Raw genomic sequence first — 26,272 nt, 5'->3', positions numbered from 1 at the left:
CTCTGATCATGTCTTTGAATCCGCGAACGGTTCTTTTCTATCTGCGCTTGCGTGAATAAAGATAATCTGTAATACGCACGACACGGCTGAAGCCGCTAGGACAGTAGTTGATGATTACCTAAATCTCACGTTTGCGTTCTAATATCTAATATAATAAGTCGTAAGAGTATTTTAGTGTTCTCGGGTCGTAATTGAAAACTGACTAGTGAAAGAAAATCACAATGAAGAGACAAAGTTCAATTCAAGATTTTTTCACGAAAAGACAAAATGTGGATACACCTGGAGTTGAAAATTTAGAAGCCAGCGTTGCCGTGGAAGGACAAAGTGAAATTGCTTGTGCCGATGTCTTTCAAACGAGCTCCTCTGGTCAAGATGTGGAAGGTATTTTTCAAGTTATTAAAAATGTAAACGATATTGGAAATTACTGTCAAAGGAGTTATATTTGTTCATTAACAAATGATGAAAAAGTTTCATTGTTAGAAAATGTATGGAAACCTCAGTCTGGTTACAAATTTCCTACCACTTCGATTTCAAACCACACGAGATCCTTTCAAGCAAAATGGCTTGAAGAATTTGAGTGGTTAACGTATTCAGAGGAGAAATGCGGAGCATTTTGTAAATACTGCGTGTTTTTTTCTCAGAGCGAACATGTAGGGAAAGGAAATCACCAATCATTGGGAATATTTGTGACCCAGCCTTTCATAAATTTCAAAAAAGCTAGGGAAATGTTCAAAAATCATCAAGATTCGAAATACCATAGGCAATCCATTTTGATTGCTGAAAACACAAAATCCTTGATTAAAAAAAAACGTGAATGTGTTATTGATCAAGTGAATTCTCGAAGAAAATTAGATATTGAGAATAATAGAAAGAAACTGGTTGCTATAATTCAAACTATTAAGTTATGCGGAAGGCAAATGATTGCTCTCAGAGGTCATAATGATTCTGGACGAGTGAGTCTTGAAGAACCTGACGAAAATGACGGAAATTTCCGATCATTGTTGAGATACCGAGCTAACAGCGGAGATAATCTTCTTAAGGACCAATTGATCAGTGCTGGTGGAAAAACAATGTACACAAGCCCTGTCATTCAGAACGACATCCTTAACACATTTGGTTCTTTGATTCAATCCAAAATTGTGGCAAAAGTAAGGAATTCTATCTTCTATTCTGTTTTAGCGGATGAAACCACTGATATTTATTTATTTATTTATTTATTGCACATTTAGGATACAAACAGTAAAAAGATTACCAACAAAGTATCCACTTAAAGATATTGAAAGTTCGAGTTCACCGAGCAAAACAACTCGTCGAAATCAAGGAAAAAAAAAAAAACAAAAAACTTCTCTCTCACAAACCCGCTACAAAAAAATGTTTCAAGGTTTTTTTAAATCTAACAAAATTGTCTGAGAAGATATCTATGCCACCATCCAATTCGAGACCGTTAAAAGTAGCCTGAAAGCGCCGCATCGGAGAGTGCTGCCCTGTGTTTGTTCTTCGATATTTAATGTTGAAGAGAGCTTTATCTCGAAGATCACGACCTGGTACATTCAGATTAACCCTACTAAGCAGAAAGGGCGAATCAACCCGAGTGTGTATAATCTTATAAAGCATACAAAGTTCCTGCACCGTCCTACTATCCTTCGAAGATAAAATGCGAAATTTTTTTCTTATAGGTGTATAATCCCTGTTATCTATGGTAGTATGAGTTTTGAACGCTAGAAATTTTAAGAATTTATTCTGAACACTTTGAACCCTTTTTATGTGAACTTCGTATATTGGGTTCCAGATAGCGGACGCAAAAGAAAGTTTACTCTGAATAAAAGCATAGTACAGACCGATGAAAACCCTAGGATCTTTAAATTCTTTGCAACTTCTGTTGATAAATCCGACCATTTTGTTTGACGCACTAATTAACTTATTTATGTGTGGTCGGAATGACCATTTTTCATCAAGCGTCACACCCAAATCAACGATTTCATTGACGTATTTCAGCTTTACATTATCGATTTTATATTCGTATATAATTTTTTGAATTTTCTTAGTGAATGAAATATGAAAACATTTCGACGGGTTCAGAACTAAATTATTCTTTTTTTTTTTTTTTTTTTTTTATTTAAAATTCTTGTGCTTCGACCGCTGAGAGTCATTAGCACAGGCCACTATTTAGAAATTTGGAGTTACATGTGTGATTATGTGCTATATAATTTTGGGTGTATACTCTGTATTAATGAGAGTTAGTACCTGATCTATATCTTATAATAAAGTTCGATTTCTTTGAGGAAGTTAAGTGTCTTTTCTAGTTCTTTGTTGTTATTTCCCAACGCAACTTCTATCCGCGCACTCACTCCGCACTCATGCCGTTTTGCCTGAAATTTTGTGCACTCACTTATTACGTGTTTAACTGTCACTCGTGTTTCACATAGGTCGCACTGTGGAGGTTCTTCTCTTGAAAGCAGGAATCCATGTGTTAGTTTTGTGTGTCCACTTCTCAAGCGGCTTACTTTAATCTGGTTTCTGCGTCCGCTTGGGTAAAATGATTTCCTCAATGGGGTTGGCTTAACGTTTTTGAGATGTGATGGGCTATCTATCCATTCTTCTTGCCATTTGCTTTCTATTTTCCTCTTCACCTGAATATTGGCTTCTTCTCCAATGAAGACTCTCTTACAGTGTTGGCTTTCAAGTGCCTCTTTAGCTGCTTCATCTGCTAACTCATTTCCCCTTATTCCGGTATGTGAGGGTACGTATATGAAGGTGACTGTTCTATGACGCTGGTGTAGTAGGTAAAGTAGATGTTGTATTTGTTGGGCCAGAGGGTGACGGGGGTATGTTTGTTCGATGATTTTAATTGCGCTCAAGGAGTCTGTACATACTACGTATTGAGCTTGTTCATGTTGCTCATCGAGTATTTCTAAAAGTGCGTGGTGTATTGCCGTCAATTCTCCTGAGAATACACTTCCTTCCATCTTGTATTTTCTAATTTCTCTAGGACTAACTACCGCGAATCCAACTGTTTCTCCTCCGTCTGTTGATGATGCATCAGTATAATAGAATTGTGCGTTGATATATTCATCCTGTATACTCTTGAAATGGTTGTGAATTATTTGTTGGTTTATGTGGTTTCTGCAGTACTTTGTAAGCCTGGTGTTAGTGTGAGCTGTAGGGACGATCCAAGGCGGTGTATGGCTGTTATACGCCTGAAGCAGGTCAGGAATGACATAGTTTATATCATTTAAGTAGCAACTCAATCTACGATGAAAGGATGGCCTTATATTTGGGTTTTTGTGGTAAGTATCTTCAAAATAGTTTAGGGAAATCAGTTCATGATTAAGGTGAGTAGGGTGGGTGGTTCTCTTTATAGCGTAGTTGATTGTTGTTTTTTTGAAGCGGTGCTCAAGGGGTAATTCTCCTAATAAACAGTACAGGCTCTTAATGGGAGTTGTACAGAAGGCTCCTGTAATCAATCGTAGCGCCTTGGACTCTATCCTTTGGATAACTTTTATGTTTGTTTTACTTGTATTGAGGTGAGCTTGAAAACCATATTCCAGTTTAGATTTGATGAGACTTTTGTAGATGGTCGTGAGGCTGTCTATGTCAGCCCCCCATGTGTGATGTGAGAGTACTCTTATAATATTTAGGCCTTGTGTACAATTGATCTTTATGCTGTCTATGTGCTGCTTCCATGTTAGTTTGTCATCAAAAATCATCCCTAAAAATTTCACTTGTTTCCCTTGGTGTATAGTGTGGTTATTCAGCTGAAGTGTTTGTTTCTTTATCCAACAATGTCTGAAGCAACCCTTGATGTTGTTTATATAAATCAGGAAAAAAAGAGGACCCAGATGGCTACCCTGAGGAACGCCAGATGTAATAAAGAAAGGTTCAGATCTGTGGCCACCAATCGAAACAAAGCCCATCCTTCCCGTTAAATAGGATTTACACCATTCTATCAGTGAATCGGGTAAGCCAACCTCAGCAAGTCTTTTCAATAATTTCACGTGACTGATCTTATCGAAAGCTTTACTAAAGTCTGTATATATCGTGTCCATCTGACCCTGGTTGTCTATCTGTTCTATTATATGCTCAGAGAATGAAAGAAGATTAGTTTCTAAGGATCGTCCAGGAAAGAACCCGTGTTGCTGTTCTATAATAATATTTTTCACGCAAGGAAGTATGCGGTTATATATGATTTTCTCAAATAATTTACCGAAGATGCATAATTTGCTAATTGGTCTGTAATTCTGAACATTATCTCTTTGGCCACTTTTGAAGATGGGCGATATCTCAGCTGTTTTCCACCTAGCTGGGAATGATGCAGTTTCAATTGAAAGATTATAAATTATCTGAAGTGGCTCAATCAAGTTCCTCATACATTTTTTCACGAATAATGGAGGTATGCCATCAGGACCACTACACTTTGAAGTGTCTAATTCATTAAGTACCTTTTCGATGGTTCGGCAAGTTATTGGGTCGATATTAGTAATTTTGGGACGCTTGGTATCGGGGACTACCCCCTCATCAGATGAGACATAAACATCTCGAAAAAATCTGGCGAAAAGCTCTGGGACCTCCCGGCCCTTAGCACGCTCATTGCACAATGTGACCGACTGTGGTATGTTGGCTACGCTCTTTCTTTTGTTTGCTATGTATTTCCAGAAGTGTTTTGAATTTTGTGAAATCTCGTTCTCAATATTTTTTATATAAGTTTTATAATCTTCTCTGATAACTTTTTTTGACATAGAACGAAGCTCACAGAATCGATTGTAAGCATTGAGGTCGTTGTATTTTTTATATTTCTTATGAAATTTATTCTTTTCTTTTATCATCTTTATCAGTTTACAAGAAAAATATATTGGAAATCTACCACCAGTTCTACGAGTTGGAATAAAAAGTTTAATGACATCATTTATGATCGAGTAAAACTTGTCGACCGCCAGATCGACGTCACGGCCAGAGAGCTCAATCCCCCAATCAATTTGGGATAAGTGATGGTTAACAGCGTCAAAGTCGCCTTTTTTGAAATTGTAAGAATACGTTATCGAACGAGTCAAGGGCTTTGTAGGAGTTAAGTTGAGGATAAATTCTAAGGATTTATGGTGTCGATTTTCACTGACTAAAGATTCTGCTGGGTTTGTTAAATTTTTGATATAGTTATTTCTGTTGCAAAGAATGAGATCCAGGACTTTACCTGTTTTGTTATAGATATTATTAAATTGCATGAGACCCAGGTATGCAAAAGTGTTCACTATTTCAGAGAATCTGTTACCACTTAAGGTGGGTTCAAGGAAAAACTCTCCGTTCACAGGTAACCAACTTACTGAGCTGAGATTGAAATCTCCAACCAACAGAACAGCACCCTCCTGAATTTTATTTTCGTTCTTACATAATCCGTCCACGAATGCGCACAACGAACTATCGGAACCCGGAGGAACATACGCACAACACAGCAGAAAGCGACCCTCCCCATTTGAGTCGATGGATATCCAAACATCCTCGGCCTCGGTTTCTAGGTCGGCACAACGGGTCGTGCGAAATTAAGTCTTCACAGCAACCAACACTCCACCTCCCTCAGATTTAGTGGAAGAGGAAGATTCTCTGTCCCTGCGGTAGACCATATATCCATCTCCGAAAAGCTCACTAGAGAAGATGTTTCCACTGAGCCATGTTTCGCTGAGGCAGATGACGTCGTAGTTACTGGACAATAGGTTCTCATAAAAGGTTTGAGTTTTAGTTCGGCGGCCCTGTGTATTCTGATAGTAGATATGCAAAGGATGAGCCATGGTGAACCTTGGTTTCTTATTCGTTAAATTTTTTACATTCTTCTTCTTCTTCTCTTCTAAGACTTGAAGAGAATCAGAAGCTTAAAGCTTACTAAGAATATCCAAGGATTTTACATGAACAATAGGGGATGAGTCATTTTTACGCAGGAAGATCATTCCATTCTTGGTCCAAACATATTTAAAGAGTTTGAGCTTAGCTGCAGATCTTGCTTCTTTATACAGAATTTTATTCGCTAAGGTTAGATGCTCATTGACAAAGAAACAATCAGACAGACCAGGTATACTCATTTTTGAAGAACCATTATCCCTCCTCATTCGTCTCTGCTTTGATAGTGCCAGAAAATCCTCCTTTACTTTTCTTCTACGGAACTCCACTATAATACTCTTAGTTTTGGTGGGGTCGGAATGTTTGGGTTTAATACGATGTACATGTTCAATTTCTTCAGGCTTTAAATCGATGTTAATGTAATCACCAATTTTCTTTACGACTTCTATTAAATTCTCATTGGACTTCTCTGGTATTCCCTGAATTTCTATATTCTTTGAACGTGCAGATTGTTCCACATCATTTATTCTAGATTCAAGGGAAGTGAGATTAGCCTTAAAATCTGCATTTTGTCTGAGAACTTTATCTGTTGCTCGCATCCATTCGTCAATCCGATTCAGTTTAACTTCAAAATCAGATACCTTGTCAGAGCAGAACGTGACAGAGTTCGAAAAAAGCAACTGCTGCTCCTTAATTGCTTTGAGTTCAGTATGGATACCGTCCAATGCCGTCATCAAATCGCCACACCCGGCGTTCTCTTTTGCAGCCGCAAAAGATCGCGTAGTCGGCGGCGAAGGATTGTTGATCTCCGTGACAAGCGAGCAGCGAGTGCGGGCGCCAGCACCGCGACAGTCCGAGCATCTCCAGGTGACACCGTCCATCCGCAGACCGTCTAATTGTTTATTAGCGATTCCAACGCACAGACCGTGGAAAAAGCGGTCACATGAGGCGGCACATTGTATACCGGGTTTTTTTCTGTTAACAATATCGTCACAAATCGCACAACTTTTACTCATTTTTAGTAACTGACAGGATACCCCAAAAATTTGTCAACTTAGGAACTTTAGTGAAGTATTTTTCTCACTATTCGCTGGTATGAAAATCAAAATTTTTCATCCACTTTATACCGTATAAACTCGGAAAATTCGACGAGGTCTCGGCGAACACCGGTATCTTCTCTCGCATCGAATCGTATACAACGTATATAAGCCAAATAGAACAATTTTCACTTTGCATTCGCTATGTTGATGAAGAAACTTTCAAAATCAGAGAAGATTTCCTAACATTTGTCCCCGTTCATGATGTAACTGGTGCAGGTTTGGCGAAAACTGTATTAGAGACCTTGTCAAATTTAGGTCTTGATTTGAACAAATTGAGAGGCCAAGGATACGATGGTGCTGCCACTATGAGTGGCAAGTTCAGAGGAGTTCAAGCTGCTATCAGAGAAAAACTACCATTGGCCCTTTATACACATTGTTCTTCGCATACACTCAACTTGTGCTTGTCAGATGCAAGTAGCATTTCCTCTATTAGAAACTGCATGGGTGTCATTAAAGAAATATGTGCATTCTTTCATGCATCAGCTAAGAACACAGAGATTTTAAAATCCACGATTTCAGAGTGCTTTCCTGATGAAAAGAGAAAGAAGCTGATTTCATTGTGCGAAACGCGATGGGTGGAGAGACATGACTCAGTTATTCTATTCAAAGAAATTTTAGAAGCTATCATACTCTCCCTACATAAGATAGAAGAATCTAGTGTTTCATCAACTGAAGCATTTGCTTTAAGTCGTGCCATTTGTACTTTTCCATTTATTGTTAATCTTTTCATTTTGAGCCAGATGCTGTCGACTACACACAGCTTGTCTGAGACCCTTCAGAAAAAAAACATTGACCTTAGTCAGGCTATAAGCAACATCACAACTGTTTTAGACCTACTGTCAAAACAGAGATCAAATGCCGAGCAAACGTTCAAACCATTATATGAACAGGTGAAGACAATAGCCTCCAAACTTTTTGTCACAGAGGAGCTTCCACGATTTTGTCGGCTTCAAACAACACGCAACAATGTACCTTATACCACAGAAGAAGAATATTATAGACGAGCAGTTTATGTGCCATACCTGGATGATTTTTGTGAAGCGTTAAGGGAAAGATTCCAATCTCATAAAGACACAATAATATCTTTACAAAACATTCTTCCACAATTTTGTATCAGAACAGACATCACTTCATTAGAAGCTGCATTGAAATTATATGAACCAGATTTGTCATTTAACGACATTGTGCGAAGTGAGTTTAAGCTGTGGCAAGAAAAGTGGAAACAGGAAAGACCTGAAGTTCTGCCAAAAACGGCGATTAGTTCTCTAGAAAACTGTGACAAAGATCTTTTCCCCAACATTTATATCCTTCTAAAAATACTAGCTGTCCTTCCCGTGTCAGTCGCTACCGTTGAAAGGACTTTCTCTAGCCTAAGAAGACTGAAAACATACCTAAGGAACAGCACATCTGAGAATAGACTAAGGGGCTGTTTCACCACTTACTGTTAAAGTGTTCGATATGTATTCAGCAGATATGCTAACATCATAATAAATCTGTCAGTTAAATATTTATCAGTTTCACCGCCCAAGTTCCAAGTAATTTATCTGCTAGTTAACTATCTGAAAATTTTACTGAATGACAGTTTGGCAACGCCGTACTCGTGGTTGAAATTAGGATAAATGAGCATAGAATGAGGACAGAGTTAGTCAGTTATGAAGTACATTGACAGAAGAAGAAGAATTATGAAGACTTTTCTCATGTCTCTATGCTCTGATTTGAAATATTCAAAATTCAAATTTTTCTATCATTTTCAAATTGGTTGGTGAATTTTTAGTGAATGTGAAAGCATGTTAAAAAAAGGGAAAGAAATGTGAATTTTTCACGTGAGGAGACCGATGCTCTTGTCTCGATTATAACATAGTGTAAAAATATAATCGAGAACAAAAAAGGTGATGCTGTGATTTGGCAAGAGAAGGAGAAAGCGTGGAAAGATATAGAAATGACTGAATTCTTCGTCATCATAGTTTTCAAAATGTTCCATTCTAGTTCTAATTTCACGACGTTTGCGAGGCCTCGATAAGCTCGCAAAATAATAGTCACTCTCATCTTCAAGAGACTCAAAAAGATCTATTATCACAAAATCTGGTTTTGCGTCTGCAAACGTTCACGAAATACCTTCGAGATAAACTGATCGAGAGCAAAATTTTCTCGAAGTTTTGACAGTTCGGAGTGACGTTATCTGGTACATGAACTTTTATCAGCCATTCGATCTCTCAGTCAAAATATTCGACAGTTTAACAGTAAGGATAACCTAACAGACACCTGTGAAACACAATTTTCAGATTTATCTGATGGATTAGTTGTGGATAGCTTATCTGCCACTTTAACAGTAAGTGGTGAAACAGGCCCTAAATGGTCTCGCATTACTCTCTATTCACAGAGACATCACAGTTAGCGACGAGGAAGTTCTTGATAAGTTTGCTAGTGTACCGAGAAAACTGGGGTTTGTTTTGTAACCATCTATGTAAGCGAATGTTCAGCTAACCTCGTCTTCATGTCGTCAATTAATTTTTATTTTTTCCACTTATAATAAAATGAAATTTCTCATTGTCGTTTTTTTTCTTGTTCAAAACATGATGAAGCCTTTTGTGAAAACCTCACTACTCTATCAATTTCTCGTCACGTTGCAGGAGTCCGTTAAATGGGGATAGTTCACAGACGTGAGTGTTGGCTAGAAATAGCAACCAATGGTAATTTTTTTTGCATCATAACTTTTAAGATTTGAAAACAATGTGTACGAGATATTGATGAAAAACAGGGAGACTATGCCCAAAGTTATCCTTTGATTCTCAATCGAAAAATTGCATCCAACCTAATCTAACCATTGGATCATTTGATGGTGTAAGCATCTCGGGCCCCCCCCCGAAAATATTTTCTATATACGCCACTGTCTCATGTCACTAATAATATCATCCATTCATTATTTTTTTGTATAGAATTTGTTCAGTCACCGTTCCTTCAATTTTTTTCTGTGATATTCATCTTTTCATATTACAATATTCAACATCATGTATAACTCACATTAATTCAAATAGTCAGAATGATATTTTTCGCCTCTGACGCTTTTCAATTTTTTTTTGAATTTCAGAATAACAGATCCACAAAAACCTTGATTCAGGTAATTCCGTTTTTCAGGGTATACTCAAATCGAGAAATCTTTAAAATATGCTGAATTTTATTATTTAAGATAAGATTGTGCAGGGGCGGATCTAGGGGTTTCACTGTTAAGTTTTAGGGGACTGACCTAAACCATAGATTCACCTAAAAATTATAGATGAGTCCCTCTTTTTTCTGGCGCTCTGTTGGGAAGGTACACCCAACACGAAAAATGAATTCAAAATTAGGTTTCGCTGAATTCGGGGAAAGCAGATCGAAATCACTCGTAAATGATAATGATCTACTGAATTCGAGACGAATAATGTCCGTTTCACCTAACTTTCCAGGTAACTCATTAAGCGGTCTGCTATTAGGAATTATACATTCTAATTCGTTTATACCGACCTCGCAATTCCGTTTAACTTAACTAAGTTATTGACGAATATTGGCGAGAAAGCTGAATAAAAAGTTCGAAAGATCACGTTACGATCAAAACGTTGCCACGAAAACATAACCTAACTTCAATAAAACTATTCGAAAACTAGATATTTCATATTAAGTTTCATTGGTGTTCATGTAAAATAGTGAATGAAATGGATTCGATTGAATATGATCGGGTGAAGAGACAGGGAAATGCTCAGAGATATCGTCCATTATTTCTGGTAGTGCTACACTACAAGAAAGTGCAGTGGCTTCACTATTCTCTGTTCAATTAGTCTATGACATAAACTATCTACAAGATAATAATGAGCAAAAGCAGAGGTAGGTTAATGACTCTAGCTCACTTAGATTTAGTGAGGAAAATCCTTTTCTGGGGGGAATAAATACCCCCAATACCCCCCACTAGATGCGCCCTGAGATCGTGTGAATAGATAAACGTTATAAATATAGACGTTTTTCGAATAGCAAAATGGCTTAGTAATAGACATTGAAGCTGATGTTTTGAACGAAAAATGCACTAAACAATTGTTTCGGCGAATTATAATGGACTGTGTAAATTAATGAAGAAATTGCTGAGAATTCAACTCACCAAAACCAATCTTTTACTCCCTTAGTCGGCGTATGTTACCCTTCGTAAACCATAGAAGAAGGGTTGTAGGGTAGAAACGGAGCGAAGTTATTTAGCAAGCATCCTTTCCTGTATTTCTTTCTTGGCTTCCACACAAAGAACTGGAAGACACTAGTGGCACTATCTACTATTGCGATCAAATCAACATTTACTTTTTTTATTAGCGGGTTTTCTAATTTGATATTAGCGGAAATTTCTATGAATTCAGCGGAATTTCAACAAAGTGGGTGAAAACTATAACAAATAAGAATGTCAACGATATCATTTTGCACGAACATTCGATTCAATACTGAGTTCCTACGCGGTCGTGTACAGATGTTATCAACAGATGTTCTTGTGTTTTTACGCGAAGGAAAAATGAGAAAATGTGCGTAAACAATAATTGGGTGAATCAACTTTTATGTGATCAACGTCAAACGCTCGGAGTCCCTGATCGATAATATAAATTTATATAAAATAACTAAGTTTCATTCATATTCCGTTCTGTTCCTGTTTATATTATCTAACATTTTATCACAAAATATTTTATTATTATTTAATATCTACCCGTTCTTTAATGGTGTTGTCCAAAAGACCAAAGTTGGTTTTCAATAGTAGGACAGATTGTCCCTGTGCAACTGTGCAGCATAAAACTTTGTATCACAAAAAAAATACTTGAATTGATATGTATGGACCCAATAATTTGTATGGATAAATATAATATATAATTGAATGTACCGAGTTCTTATATTTGCATCAAACGGTTCATGAATTTCTTGCGTTTTAATTTTGTCCCTTCAATTATCCACGTCGTGCAGGTCCACCGGACAACCATAAATTATAGTCATGAAATCTTAATAAGATACTTGAAAACAAGATGAAATTTTTGACAATCAGATTGACCTAGTCGCCATTTTGATTATACAAAACTCGCGTTGTCAATCGGTCGAATACTGTTGGAGAGTTGGGTGGCTTTGCTATTTAATCCTTGTCAAAAGAAAATCTGGCGCCCCAAAATAACCCCAGAAATTCAGACTACAAAAGATTTATTATAAACACTGCCATTAAACCTACGGTTTGTGCCTGACACTGACAATCAATACCTAGGGTTTTCGAGTTTTCCAAAATTCATTTTTGAAAACATTACTTTGCAGATATTTCATTCGAATCACCTGTGACATGTGATCGAATGCATACTGAAATCTGATGCGAGTTCAGTAAATATAACTCTCTCAATCAAATTAGAGGTAGGACAAATTTGACCAAATGCGACGTAAAAAGTGACGACTTGCACAGAATTTTGTAGCAATAGGGCGCTTGTAATTAGTTAGTTGAATACAAGTACAAAAGCTGCTGAGTTCACGACAGTGCCTTTTTAGTTTGCACTTCTCGAATTTGTACCTACATATTTATAAAACTAATGGTGGTATTCTACTATCATCTGTAATCCAATCTGTAACTTTTCATAAGATTACAAGAAAATTGCTATTCATAGTGATTTGTAGCTAACAGGAATCCGTAACTATTTACGATAAGTAGTTCGAAAGTAACACTTTAAAGCGTCAGTTTGTCATATAAACATATGTCGAGAAATGTTTCCTCTCCGAGATACGGGGTGTTGAAATTATAGAAAAAAATATGTTTTTTATTAATAACTCTCACACTGCTTGAAATATTTTTATGAAATTTGAGAAATAGGTTTTGAGCGTCAAGGAGCACTTTTTGCATAATATCATTTCTTTTTTGTTCTACCAGTGGCGTCCGTACTGCAGCGAGACTGAATGTTTTCAGATAAAAAAATGATACGCCACTGGTTTTTCCGACAATAAAAATTACTATTTGAATCCTTATTCAATTTGGAGCAAATTTGGTCTCCTGACTTTTTGCTGTACGAGGCACCGTTTCTGGTTAAAAAAATAAAACACATTCTCATGCATGAAGAAATCGCCAAAATTTGATATAGCAAAAATAGTTTTATTATTATTATGTACCTACCATATCAAATTTTGGCGATTTCTTCATGCATGAGAATGTGTTTTATTTTTTAACCGGAAACAGTGCATCGTACAGCAAAAAGTCAAGAGACCGAACTTGCTCCAAATTAAATAAGGATTCAAACAGTAATTTTTATTGTCGGAAAAACCAGTTGCGTATAATTTTTTTATCTGAAAATATTCAGTCTCGCTGCAGTACGGACGCCACTTGTAAAATAAAAAAGAAATGATATTATGCAAAAAGTGCTTCTTGACGCTCAAAACCTATTTCTCAAATTTCATAAAAATATTTCAAGCAGTGTGAGAGTTATTAATAAAAAACATATTTTTTTCTATAATTTCAACACCCCGTATCTCGGAGAGGAAACATTTCTCGACATATGTTTATATGACAAACTAGGGCTTATTTTTGATATAGAATACGTAGTTAAAATTTCTTGGTTACGATCTGGACCACCCTGTATATAAATATTCCTCCATAATAAAGAAATCTACAGTGTGATAGGTAATTCTAAATATTAAGTATTATTTTAGAATTTTTTTTTCGGAAATTATTCAAGTACAGTTTGATAACTAACTTTTACACTTCCTAGTATCTATCTATCTAGTAATCTAGTATCTAAGGTCCGTTTATAGTTGAAACTTGAATTTCAGTGCATGCAACAAACATGGTACCTTGCCGCTGATACACAGTTATTCATATTAGGACTATTTATAATGGCCTTGCTGAAAAAAAGGAGAAACAATATCAAACTGATCCTATCTGTCTGTTTAATCATAGGGATAGCCTTACCTGGCATACTTGCATATTGGAACTCGTCTGATATTCTCATCAGAGCCTATCCAGAGTAAGTAAATTCCACACTATTTTAAGAAACCTACATATTTAAACACGAATTTCAAACTTCAATAGGCTATATGATGAAAGGACATCATTTATGATTTTTTTCACTGAGAAAATGAATATCTTACGTCAGAAACCACTTATTTATATAGGGTTTTCATTATAATTCGATTCAATCAGATCGTCATCTTGGAAAGTCAGAAAATTTTTCATTCGTCAAACGGAGAAAAATAATTTTTTTTTTCATTGAAGAATAAAATTCATTCATGTTATTAACTTTCCGAGGTGAAATTATCTCTTCTATGAATTTCCACATGAAAAAAATTATCGAGAAGTCTCGCCAATGGCCACAATTCTTATCCTGGTGAAATTGAAAAAAGATGTTCGTTAAGTGCTGCTATCTTTTCGGCGAAAGTGGAAACTATTGTAATATTCTTAACTTTTACTTATCGTTCAAGTTTTCTGGCAACACCCCACATTCTGGTAGTCTTTTCCCCTTTACGTGTTATACGGATGGCTAGTCCCGTGATATAAACTCCTCTTAAGCAATGAACAGTGTCACAAGTACTATTATTACAGTGCCTCAATTTTCCTACACTGTTTCAACCTTACGTACCATGATATACCAATTTCTTTAAATAACCTCACGTGTTCTGAACAATTGTAAACAAACTTTTCATTATCTGACAGCTGCTTCTGGCATAGCCTTCCAGTATCTATCGTACTTGAAATTCAGTAATTAGGCATATTGAAAATTTTACATGGGTGATTTTTGGTTTGGTGACAGGTTTATCCTCCTGTCAAAGGAAGACCTATGTTTTTAGACACCTTGTATATACTTCGAGTGTCAATACTTACTGTTCTGATTTTCTAGCATTCGTGGAGAGAGGCCAAATTGTTGAGTCTACTCAAATACAAGGCACCAGTTTTCGAATCATTCGATTTCAAAATCACCAACTTTGATCGTTGAATGTTTGATTGAAAAAATATTACTCCGTAATAAAATTATTGTCATTATGAAACTGATGATTTTTTCTGTATCACAAATACTTTTCACTTACTTACATCATCCTATTTCCTGCAGAACAATCTACAGGTCCTACCTCCAGGATGAAAATTGGCACCTTCTATTCAGTTCTGGATATTCAAATATAGGAGCTTACATAATAGGAATCATTTTCGGATACTTATATTATTCTAACCGATTTGAAAATATTCCCACAACTAGGGTAAGTTTCTTTAATATTTTTGTTTGAATTTTATTCTGTTTGGGATAAATGGTCAATTCGAACTACAAACTGTGGAAATAAGTATCTTCAGATTACAAGGAAAACCTAAATTTGGCAATACTAACACGCCCCAGCAACTAGTAGAAGATTTCGGCTTTCTATTTCGGAACTCGGCAAACCAACATCAACACTGTAATGTGTCAGAGACATTGAATGCTCTTATTCACAACTTTCTTTTTTTATGTTCGACGTAACTGATATAGAAATTGAACATGTAGTCAATATATTGGCGAACAAAACAAGCGTCGGTTATGATGGTATACCAACTAGAGTAATGTAAGTGTATCTTGGATTTCTCAACCATTACGTCATATCCTGAATAACAGTTTTCAGTAAGGAGTATTTCCGGATATGCTCAAAATAGCTGTGATAAAACCTGTTCACAAAAAAAATGATCCAAATGATATCAATAACTACAGACCTATAAGTCGCAAAAGCTTAGTTACGGACGATTTCCAAATTTTGACCGGGTATCAAAAAACCTTGAACTTTTCTTGAATGATTCTTCAGTCATGCGATTCCTAGTCAACTTTTTCCTTGCCGAATATATCGAAGAACTAATATGACGAAAATGGGTCATAATTGCTCACAACCGAATCATATCGTTATCAATTTTCAATAAAGAAGTGTTTATTCCACGTTCAAGCTTTGTAAGACCAGGCACAAAAATGTTTCAGTCCAGCCCTGTCGGTCCCAAAAATTCTGACCACTCTTCAAGCACTTGGGTTGAAGAAAATATATTTCTTCTATAAGAAAATTCCCCAAAATTTCTCGACTGACTCAGCATCATATAGGGCAGGAGTCGGCAAGTAATTTCAAGTGGGGTCCTGATGCAATAATGAAATTTTATGGAGGTCCCAGGTATAGAAAAAAACTTATACCTTTTTTTTATTTTCATTCTGCCACTTTCAAGTAATTATATAAAATAGAATAATGTAGAACTAATGTGAAAAATTACATCGGCGGTCTTGTGCCAATTTCTTATAGTTTGGTTCGAGCGAGGTACAGCAAATGCGAAGGGTGTCTTCAAGATGGGCGTCAGTTAATCTTGAACGATTTTTGTTCTTTATAAAATTCATTTTGGTGAAAGATGATTCGCATACATATGTCGAGCCAAACATAGTTGCCAGCTAGCTAGTTTTTTGCAATTTTCATAAATTTCTGGAACATGTTTGCCCCAAAATTCTTCTGTGGATGCTGTTTTATACATTTTCAAGGAAATATCCTCTTGCAGGTCAATCATCTCCAATTGGAGTGAAGGCCTTGAAATATTGAATAACTTTGCAGCCACTTCAGTCCATTCTGCCGCTGCAGCAATACCATAAGGTGATTTGAGGAGTTGACGACAGTTTCCTTATCTCTGCAAAATCCTGGAATCTCGTTGCAAATTCATTTTTGCGATCAGACAAAAACCTCCGCAATGTCCTCATCAGAGTTCCTGTTTTTGTATTCAAGAACTGTTGGGAAATGAATGATTTCTCGTCGCGCAATATCTTCTTTGAAGATATCCAGCTTTCGACAAAAAGCAGAAACACTTTATATGAGATCACATATTAATTTCCCATTTCCTTGTTACTCTGTGTTGAGCGCATTCAAATATTTCAGAATGTCTTTCAGAAAACCAACAGCTAGCATATTGCGCTCGTTTGTTATAAAGTTCAGGGGCTTTCTTGCTTCCTGTGTATTTAACGCTTGTAAAAAGGAGATCACTTGTTCTTTCAGCAGCCAAAACCTTTCAATAACTTGACCTTTACTCAGCCAACGAACATTGTTGTGTTGCAGTAAGTCAGAATACGTCGACTCACATTCAGAAAGAAACTCCTTGAACTGTCAGTGCTGAAGAGCAGAACGAGATCGCATAAAATTAATCAATTTGATCAAGTTGTCCATCACTTCTTTCAGTGAAGCACAAAGTTTTCCACAAAGGGCTGTTTGGTGAATTATGCACTGATAAGATATAATACCTGCATTCTTATCTCGGATTCCCTTAACTAATCCTTTTTCTTTGCCAATCATCGCTTGGGTACCGTCGGTTGAAATCGATACCATTTTATCATAACTCAAGTTGTGATGAATTCATCAAATGTCTTGAATAAATCTTCTCCTCGAGTGTTACCTTTCGAAGGCAATATTGCTAGCAATTCTTCCCTGAACACTTTATTTTCAAGGTCAAAAAATCTGACGAAAATAGGCATTTGTTCATCATCAACAATATCACATGATTCGTCAAGTGCCACAGCATAGCAAGGTGCTCTTTGAAGAAGTTCGAGCAAAGTTTTTTTTATATCATTAGCTAAAATTTCAGTTCTCCTTGTATTACAAACAAACAAAGATATTTATGTTCAGAATTATTATCAATTACATGATAACAAAATGAAAACAAGTCTAGATATTCATGTACAGAAGTTGCTCTAATGTGTTCTCTGTCAGGAGTCTTTAAACTCTAAAATTGAGTACGGTTCGAGTTCAACAATTAATTTATATTATTTTCTTACGAAATTATTCAAATTCGGTTATTCCCTTGATGCTTCTTGGTAAAAAGTTATACAATGTGATGCAGGTGTAGAGCGTGCTATGTTCTGTTAAGGTTAATTTATGAGATGGGAAAAAGTACTCATTCATTCTTCTTGTATTATTTTGATTCTTGTATCTCTGGAAATAGTGACTGTATTTTCGGAAAAAAGTAGACTCCTGTAAATGAACAATCCTGGCATTGTAAGAATATTGTTTCTCCTAAAGGTTCCTCTGCATGACTCTCGGTGTCTCAGATTGAACATTGTCCTAATTGATAGTTTCTGTGTGATAAACACCTGATCGGAGTATGAGCTGCTTCCCCAAAAAACTATGCCGTAGGACATTCGAGATTGGAAGTTGGCGTAATTGTATAGTGTCTTGAGCACATTGATGCCGACCTGAGTCTTAATTGCTCTCAATGTGTATCACACAGAATTCAACTTAGAAATAAGTTAGTCGCAATGCACTCTCCAGTTGAGGTGCTTATCGATTGTCACCCCCAAAAACCTTGTACTTGAGCTGACTTTCTGTATTATTAAAGTTGAGGCTTTCCGGGAAGTTTGCATTAGATCTCGTGGTGGAAAAATAGATGATGTTATTACTTCTGGTCGACAGTGGAATACTTTGAATTGCAGCGGCAACATCTTTTTTCTCTTCAAATAAGGCCTGGACCACTTCCAACATGCATTCTTTTACTATTTCAGAATCTGAAAATGGTTTCTGGTATTTGTTAAGTGTCCAGCAAACACGCAACGCTGCTTCTGTGGCCTTTTCTTGCTCGCTTATACAACGAGCTAGTATGTTTGTGCTTTTTTCTTTTTTTCACTTAGGTGAGCCTTGAGTTTTTTTTCGAGTCTCACTGCCAAGAGGAAAATTTTTTTCAAATTGTTGATGGGTTGTTTCGTAGTTTCGCTTTAAATTAGCACTTTTAATAATTGCGACGGTCTTATTACATATCAGGCAAACTGGGACTGCCTGAGGCCTATCAGGCAGCGTGAAGCAGTATTGTTCAGTCCACTCAGTCAAAAACCTTCTATTTTCGCTGTCCACCTTACGTTTTTTAGAATACATATTATGACGTATGAAACGTTTCTCCTTGATCTCTTCTAAAAGAAATGGATAACAGTTCTACTACAATCTACAAACGGAACTACCACTACGCTTGGTGACTTACGAAGAACCGCCAATCCACTCCATTTCTTCCGCACCTGCGCACTACCAAATTCGACGAACTCCGATATTCAACGCAGTTATGCCGGCCACAGACATCGGAATTTTTCATCGGCCCGTACTGCCGCATTTCGAACCGTCGGTCCAAAATCACCAAAAACCGATGTGTGTGGTGAAAAACCGTCGGGTCGATCCTTCGGTCTAAAAATCTGTCGGCGCTTGATTTTTATTCCGTCGGTCCGAACCGACAGTGTGTGGGGATTTCGTTTAGAACCGACGGTTATCTTTCATTAGCGTAGTACAAGTCTAGTCCTATGAATAGCCGGCTTGGAGCCGGAAACATCTTTTAGCAGTGGCGGCCGCGGTTTATTTGCTCAATGCCGGCTATGCACAAGACTCGACTTGTACTACGCTAATGAAAGATAACCGTCGGTTCTAAACGAAATCCCCACACACTGTCGGTTCGGACCGACAACCGATGGACCGACGGAACAAAAATCAAGCGCCGACAGATTTTTAGACCGAAGGATCGACCCGACGGTTTTTCACCAAGCACATCGGTTTTTGGTGATTTTGGACCGACGGTTCGAACTGCGGCAGTATGGGCCGATAAAAAATTCCGATGTCTGTGGCCGGCATTAGGGGTGCGACAAAGCTATGGCGATGCCTTGTTGACCGGAGCCCGAAGCGTTTACCGGGTCGATTCGAACGCACATCACACGAATTTCGAATGAATCAAAGTACAATCAGAACCAGAAGTAATAGGTTTTGAATCAAATGTTGGTTTCAAACGTATGATAGTAAGGCGAGTAGGGACAAAATTTCAAAATGAAAATATAAAACTCAACAATATTTGACGGTCCAAGTTTCATCCTTTCGCGGTCCGCCTGTTGCTGACCCTAGGTCTAGGGCCTAGGGGGTTGAATACTCAAAGGTACAAAGCTACATTCACAATCAATTCACGGGCCGAAGTGCACATCGGCACGGAAGCTTAGCAGATGGCGTTCTCCGTTACCATTCACAATGAAATTCAAGACAAAATTTCTTGCAAGTTGCAAACTATCACTTCGGCAAGGAATTTCGTGCCGGCTATAGATTATGCTGATGCTTATGCTTTGATCAGTTACATTTTTGATTCATTTGAGTATTTGGTACCAAGATTATTGCGAATGGTAAATTTCGTGCCGAAGTGCACTTCGGCCCGCGAATTGATTGTGAATGCAGCTTAAGTGTAAATAAATAGTCATAGGCTGAACGGCCACCGAATGCGAAGTTGGGCGAAGCGGAGCGAAGAGCAGTCAGCTTGCATCGATGCAATTTTTCAGATTTCTCGTTACTGTGGTAGGGGAAGCGGCGCGTTGCTATAGAAAACCCAAGACCGGCCGAATGAGAGCGGTGACAAGCTAATAATAATAATTAAGTGAAGAAAACGTTACATTGTGTTGAAAACCGAGCATGTACTCTAATATTGAGCCTCGACATCTGGAGTTATATTTGTAAAATTTATGTTCTGATGATTTATATATGTAATGAAGATAATTTACGACTTGAAATTTTTTTATTATCAATGAAATGGAAAAAGTCCCTATTCATGACTTCAGTGTCACTTCTGATTTCCTATAGGTGTAGTGCGTTTAACCCTCTAATACCCAAGTCCGCCTTGAGACTGGTTGCATATAAGTGGATACAAAATTATTCCCTGTGAGCAGTTTAGTTCAACTGCCCATGTCCGCCTTCAGTATAGGTTCATTTTGTGAGTACAGGTGTTAATGTAAGTCAGTTAACTATTTGCGAAAAAAAGATGTAGATTATACATAAGCTAATTTGAAACTATACGGAAATAATTTTGAAAAAGAAAAAAAAAAACTTGGGCATTAGAGGGTTAATTTTCATTCATTATGTGAAAATACACGAAAGAAATAGAGGCATGTGAAAAATGCCCTTTTGGGATTATCAAGAAGTTAACAGTCAAAAATCAAATCATTGTATAAAGAGTTTTTATAAAATGTTCAAATTAACGTTCGGTTAACATATTGTTCAAGGTATACGTGCGAGAACGCTAACTTACGTAGAGCGTAAAGTTGATGCTAACGTTACAAACTGACGAATGCACATGCGTAGATGTCAATACTATCCGTCCAATTGGAAATAACGTAAAGACTAAAAGTGTAATGTTTAGCGCATAATATAACGCACCGCATGCGGTATTTTCAAGTTTCAATAACTCCCTACTAAAATTATCATAAATTACACATATCTTATATTGCTTTTTCAGATCTTCAGAGTCTTATGGTACATTTCAACTTTCGGTCTAGGACTTACGATAATAGGAATATCTTACCCAATGTACCAAAACTCTTATGTTTATTCGAAGTTGTCGTCGGCTATCTATTGGTCATTTGGTCGAAATATCTTCAGTCTGGCGATTGCAATTGGAATATTTGGAATGACAAGGAAGCTTGGACGTAAGTTATTCTTCAAATCTACTCGATTGTTTCTAGCATATCTGCATATAATTCACTCAATGAAGGTAGCGAACTGGATATTATATTTCCACATTTAATAGTTTCTTTATGGGACAAAACCTCTTTTTCATTAACTCTTTTCAGCTTTCGTTGATAACCATTTATTATTTTCATATCACTTTAGAGTCATTTATTCGAATACAATGAATTTTGAGGTGATCATATCCTAACATAAATATACATGACCAATATAACGAGATCATAAGAGATGTGTAGTACCTAGTAGTAGTGAAGCATTTTTTATCAGTCTATTGAATGGATTAAAATCAATAACAGATCTCAAGAATATTGGAAATTGGTTGTACATATTCAATTCTTATATTATAAAAATTTATAGTTTCCTGTCAACAGGATATAAATATTTGAGTGGTTTCTAGTACTATATGATGTTCTGATGTACATCGTTGATAAATTTTATTTTATTACATAAATACTTTGGTTACATTTTGTTTATCATTTTATATAAAGTGAAGTTCATGCTATATTTACATACATATTTGTCCTTATAATAGCAAATACTTACCCTCCCGAAGATCCTACTGTGAGGGCGAAACAAGTAGTGTCGCAGTTTTTTTTACTCGATTTTCATTAAGTATCGGCTATATCGATTAGATATTTGAAGGAAGAAGAAAACAGCTTTTTTATCAACTGGCATTTTAAATTTTCAAGAAATTTTATGATTTGTATCGATCTGCAGTACAGTATAGTGTGGTTTTGATATTCATATTAAATCAAATTTTTCCAAGGAGTTAGATAAATTAAACCTTTTTACGTTTTGTTATTATTATTTTAAATGTTAAGATGTCAAGGTCAGGTGACGTTAACGTAATACAAGGTATAAAGTTATCAGTTAAGGAACTGGTTTATTTGCAAATGCACACTAAGCCACCAACGAAAGAAGTTGTTGGCGTTATGAAATGTTTGCATTATAGTTGAGGAGCTCAAGAGAGAAATCCGGGATTCACTTGAGCGTGTCAGATTAATATAAGGAGAGACAATTCTATCAAAAATAAGATCTGTATACAGGGGAAATCATCTAGGACAGCCTGTCAGAATACTAAAAAAAAAATCATTGTACATACTCGAACGTGTCAGATTGAGACATATGTGGTTAATTACATGTTGACAAGTATATGTTCTTATAATTTGACAATTTGAGGTTGACGAAAATGTGTGGGATGGCGCCAAACTTGCAAAAAAAATCACGTGTACATTCTCTAGCGCGGTGGCTTTTTTACTTATTTTGAAGCTAATGATTCAAGAAAAACGGAAAAAATATTATATAATCTGACAGTTTTAGCAAGCCAAAAGAATAAAAATTGACCATAAAGTTCACAAAAATCTGTTTCATCGAATTATCTCCTCTTCTGAGCTTCAAATTGTTTCCGCATTCATTATAAAAATTGAAGAACATTAAACTTTCTACAAATTTTGACCGAAGCAATTTTTTCTATTCCCAAAATTTTTTGAAATATATATGCCGATGAATGTACATTAGACTGGGGTTATACTTTGACCTTGCCCTTTCTCATGTGTGGCTAAGCTCCCCGCCCTAATCACCCTCTAGCTCGAAAACGGGTAAATTGCTTCAGAGGAAAGTTTTATAGAATTTTATTATCTACAACTTTATTATAAATATAAAAAGGATTAGAAGTACTGTAAGGAAAATATTTGAAAAAATGCCTCGTTATCATCTTCACACTGTCAGATTAAGAAAACCTCCTGATTAGTGTCAGATTAATGGGCCAACATGTCTCCAACACCGAGATTAACTATCTCTCTATGAAAATCTGACACGCTCGAGTATGTACAAGTATCGCAATTTTTGCACCGCTGTGACCTTGCGTCACATCCAAATTGTCAGTCTCTTGAAAAGTATAGCTTCCTTTGAGTCCAATTGAAATATCCTCTAAAAATCTGACACGCCTGAAAACATTTTTTTCACCATTTTCAACCCTTGCGTACTGCCAGCCCATCACGCAAACTGTCTGATTACTATGAATTCATCATCAGAGACGAGTAGAGCATATACAGTATCTTAATCTGACACGGTCGAGTATGTACACAATCTGACACGGTCGAGTATGTACTGGGTGGGCAAATTTCGATGTTTTAGCACTACAGCTTTCAAACCAGAGGAGATAAACAAAATCTGATAACCCATTCTCGTTCTCTTTTTCTGAGAATCTTGCAATAGTAGTAGTGATTTACGGCCACTTTCTTTTGTTTTCGAGTTAAAAGCAAAAATTGGAAAAATGACGATATCGAAATAAATTTATATCTCCTTTAATACTGATGATAGAGCTCTGAAATTGAAACATTATACAGGCATTTTTTTACGTAGAATCCATTGGCGTGCTCGCCTTTTTAGCAGGATTTTTAATTACGAAGCTATGACCCAAAGTTATGTTTTTTTGAATGAGGACAGTAGATTTCTGTGCAAGTTTTTGAAAGCTTAATTCTTACTGATTTCAAAAATATATAACATCATATGGTTTGTATCAATATAAATAATGGAAAATGGTCAAAAACACTTTTTCTCAATATTTCTATGGTTTCAACTTTTGACGAGCACAGAAAAATATAGTTTCCTATAACAAAAGCAGTCTCCTGCCGGCAATGTAATGGTTTCTATGCTTTTTACCAATTTTCACAAAATTCGAATCAAGATATATTTCATAAATTTTCATTATAATGAAAGGACTTATAGAAGGAGACAGTGGTAATCATACGATGCTATATTTTTCTATGCTCATCAAAAGTTGAAACCATAGAAATATTGAGAAACAAGGTTTTTGACCATTTTCTATTATTTATATTGATACAAACCATATGATGTTATATATTTTTGAAATCAGTAAAAATTGAGCTTTCAAAAAATTGCACAGAAAACTAGTGTTCCCATTTAAAAAAACATAACTTTGGGTCATAGCTTCGTAATTAAAAATCCTGCTAAAAGGGCGAGCACGCCACTAGATTCTACGTAAAAAAGTGCCTGTATAATGTTTCAATTTCAGAGCTCTATCGTCAGTATTAGCGGAGATATAAATTTATTTCGATATCGCCATTTTTCCAATTTTTGCTTATAACTCGAAAACGAAAGAATGTGGCCAAAAATGACTACTACTTTTGTTAGTTTCTCAGAAAAAGAGAACGAGAATGGGGTATCAGATTTTGTCTATCTCCTCTGGATTAAAAACTGTAGTGCTAAATCATCGAAATTTGCCCACTCTGTACACCTGACGATTTTTTTTTTCATCTTTGAGAACCTGCAGATGCATTCCCCACCGCTGAAAGTGCATACATCATAGAACCTTTTTGTCTTTCTACCATCTAATCTTCAAAATCCACTAGGTCTCCATGACGCTCGAGTCAATCCCGCTTTAGCATCGTCGGCTCCCTAACTCATAAGTTACAATCGGGTCAATTGTATAAACCATTGACCCCGTTGTGATGAAGTCCAGTTTTCTGAGGAAAATTGGAGTTCATCTTAGTGCATTTCTTTCGTTTTAAATTTCCGTCTTTGAAAATATTTTAATTCCCGAATATTCCGTACGTTCATTCCGATAGGCAGAGTAAATGTAAAAAACCGCTTATCTGTATTTCACGTTGTTTTTCTTACATGCCGCTGAAGATTTCGACGTTTTTCATCTGTTGATATGCGATAAACCGGAGCTGACGACGTTTTTCATTCTTGTCGCATTCTGGAATTTTCAGATTTTCACCGTGAGAGGGGATATGCCTATAAAAGCAAATTTTCCCCCCGCGACGGTCACTTTTCGACTGTTACTTCAGTTCTTCGGCTGACTTTTCGACTTTTGAATTTTACTTCAGTTCTTTCACTTCGCTTCAGTATTTTCGATTTTTCGCTTTCTAACGTGGTGACTTCTGTTATAGATTCAGTTAATTTTCGGTATTTCTTTCGCCGTTGCAGAATAATCATTTTGTGTTTGCATCAGTGCTTAGAGTTAATTTTTTTAGTTTTTCTTTTAAATCCTTTGAGTTTCGAGTGCTTGAAACAAAGGAGGTAGGTCCCCGTCTGTACCGTTCAGTTTCTTTGTTAGACCTACGCCGTTACTTCCTTAACTTTGACACTGCTGTACTGTATCGTTTTCTGTTGTATTTTATCGTTCTTTACCCTGTTTCGCGAGTCTGACTTTTCCCTTCGCTATCAGTCATGGCGTGTTAACCCTTGGGGTACTGAAGGGAAAGTTCCGTCAACCCCCCTGTCCGCGTTCCGCGTCATAAGTGTTAAATCCGAAATCTCTTCTTTTTTGTCAGTCATGGCGTGTTATAACCCTTGGGGCAGAGAATAAGAGATACCGCACGTAGTCAGTGAAATCCCGTAGTTGCGCTAAAAATAGACATTTTCTTCGCTGTCAGTCATGGCGTGTTAACCCTTGGTGCAGCGAATAAAAGTCTCGAACAGATCCGCCCTAGCCCTTGGGGTACTGAAGGGAAAGTTCCGTCAACCCCCCTGTCCGCGTTCCGCGTCATAAGTGTTAAATCCGAAATCTCTTCTTCTCTGTCAGTCATGGCGTGCTATAACCCTTGGGGCAGAGAATAAGAGATACCGCACGTAGTCAGTGAAATCCCGTAGTTGCGTTAAAAATAGACATTTTCTTCGCTGTCAGTCATGGCGTGTTATAACCCTTGGGGCAGCGAATAAAAGTCTCGAACAGATCCGCCCTTATTGTGTTTCATTTCCGGAGAAATACAACTACATACCGATTAGCATTCGTCAGTTCTGGTTGGCGCATTTTTATTGAACCGTTAATTTTTCCCTACACCCGGTATAAATTTCATAAAGTGCTCGTGACCGGATAAGATTTCCCGAATGTATGTTCGCTTATAGAATCGCTCATAGTT

General features: G+C 36.7%; 1 protein-coding gene across 1 annotated transcript in view; it reads left to right on the top strand.

Moving 5' to 3' along the window:
- LOC123307000 (nose resistant to fluoxetine protein 6-like) overlaps positions 1–26,272 on the top strand; it is a 148,758-nt gene that overhangs the window by 99,349 nt on the left and 23,137 nt on the right. The window contains exons 5-7 of the mRNA XM_044889201.1: positions 13,716–13,909; positions 14,990–15,134; positions 21,154–21,343. Coding sequence (XP_044745136.1) covers positions 13,716–13,909; positions 14,990–15,134; positions 21,154–21,343 — 529 coding nt within the window. The remainder of the gene's footprint in view (positions 1–13,715; positions 13,910–14,989; positions 15,135–21,153; positions 21,344–26,272) is intronic.

The sequence above is a fragment of the Coccinella septempunctata genome, chromosome 2, assembly GCF_907165205.1.
Source record: "Coccinella septempunctata chromosome 2, icCocSept1.1, whole genome shotgun sequence".
Taxonomy (NCBI): domain Eukaryota; kingdom Metazoa; phylum Arthropoda; class Insecta; order Coleoptera; family Coccinellidae; genus Coccinella; species Coccinella septempunctata.
Note: the sequence above shows the minus strand (reverse complement) of the source record. Positions and strands in the feature narration are given on the sequence as shown.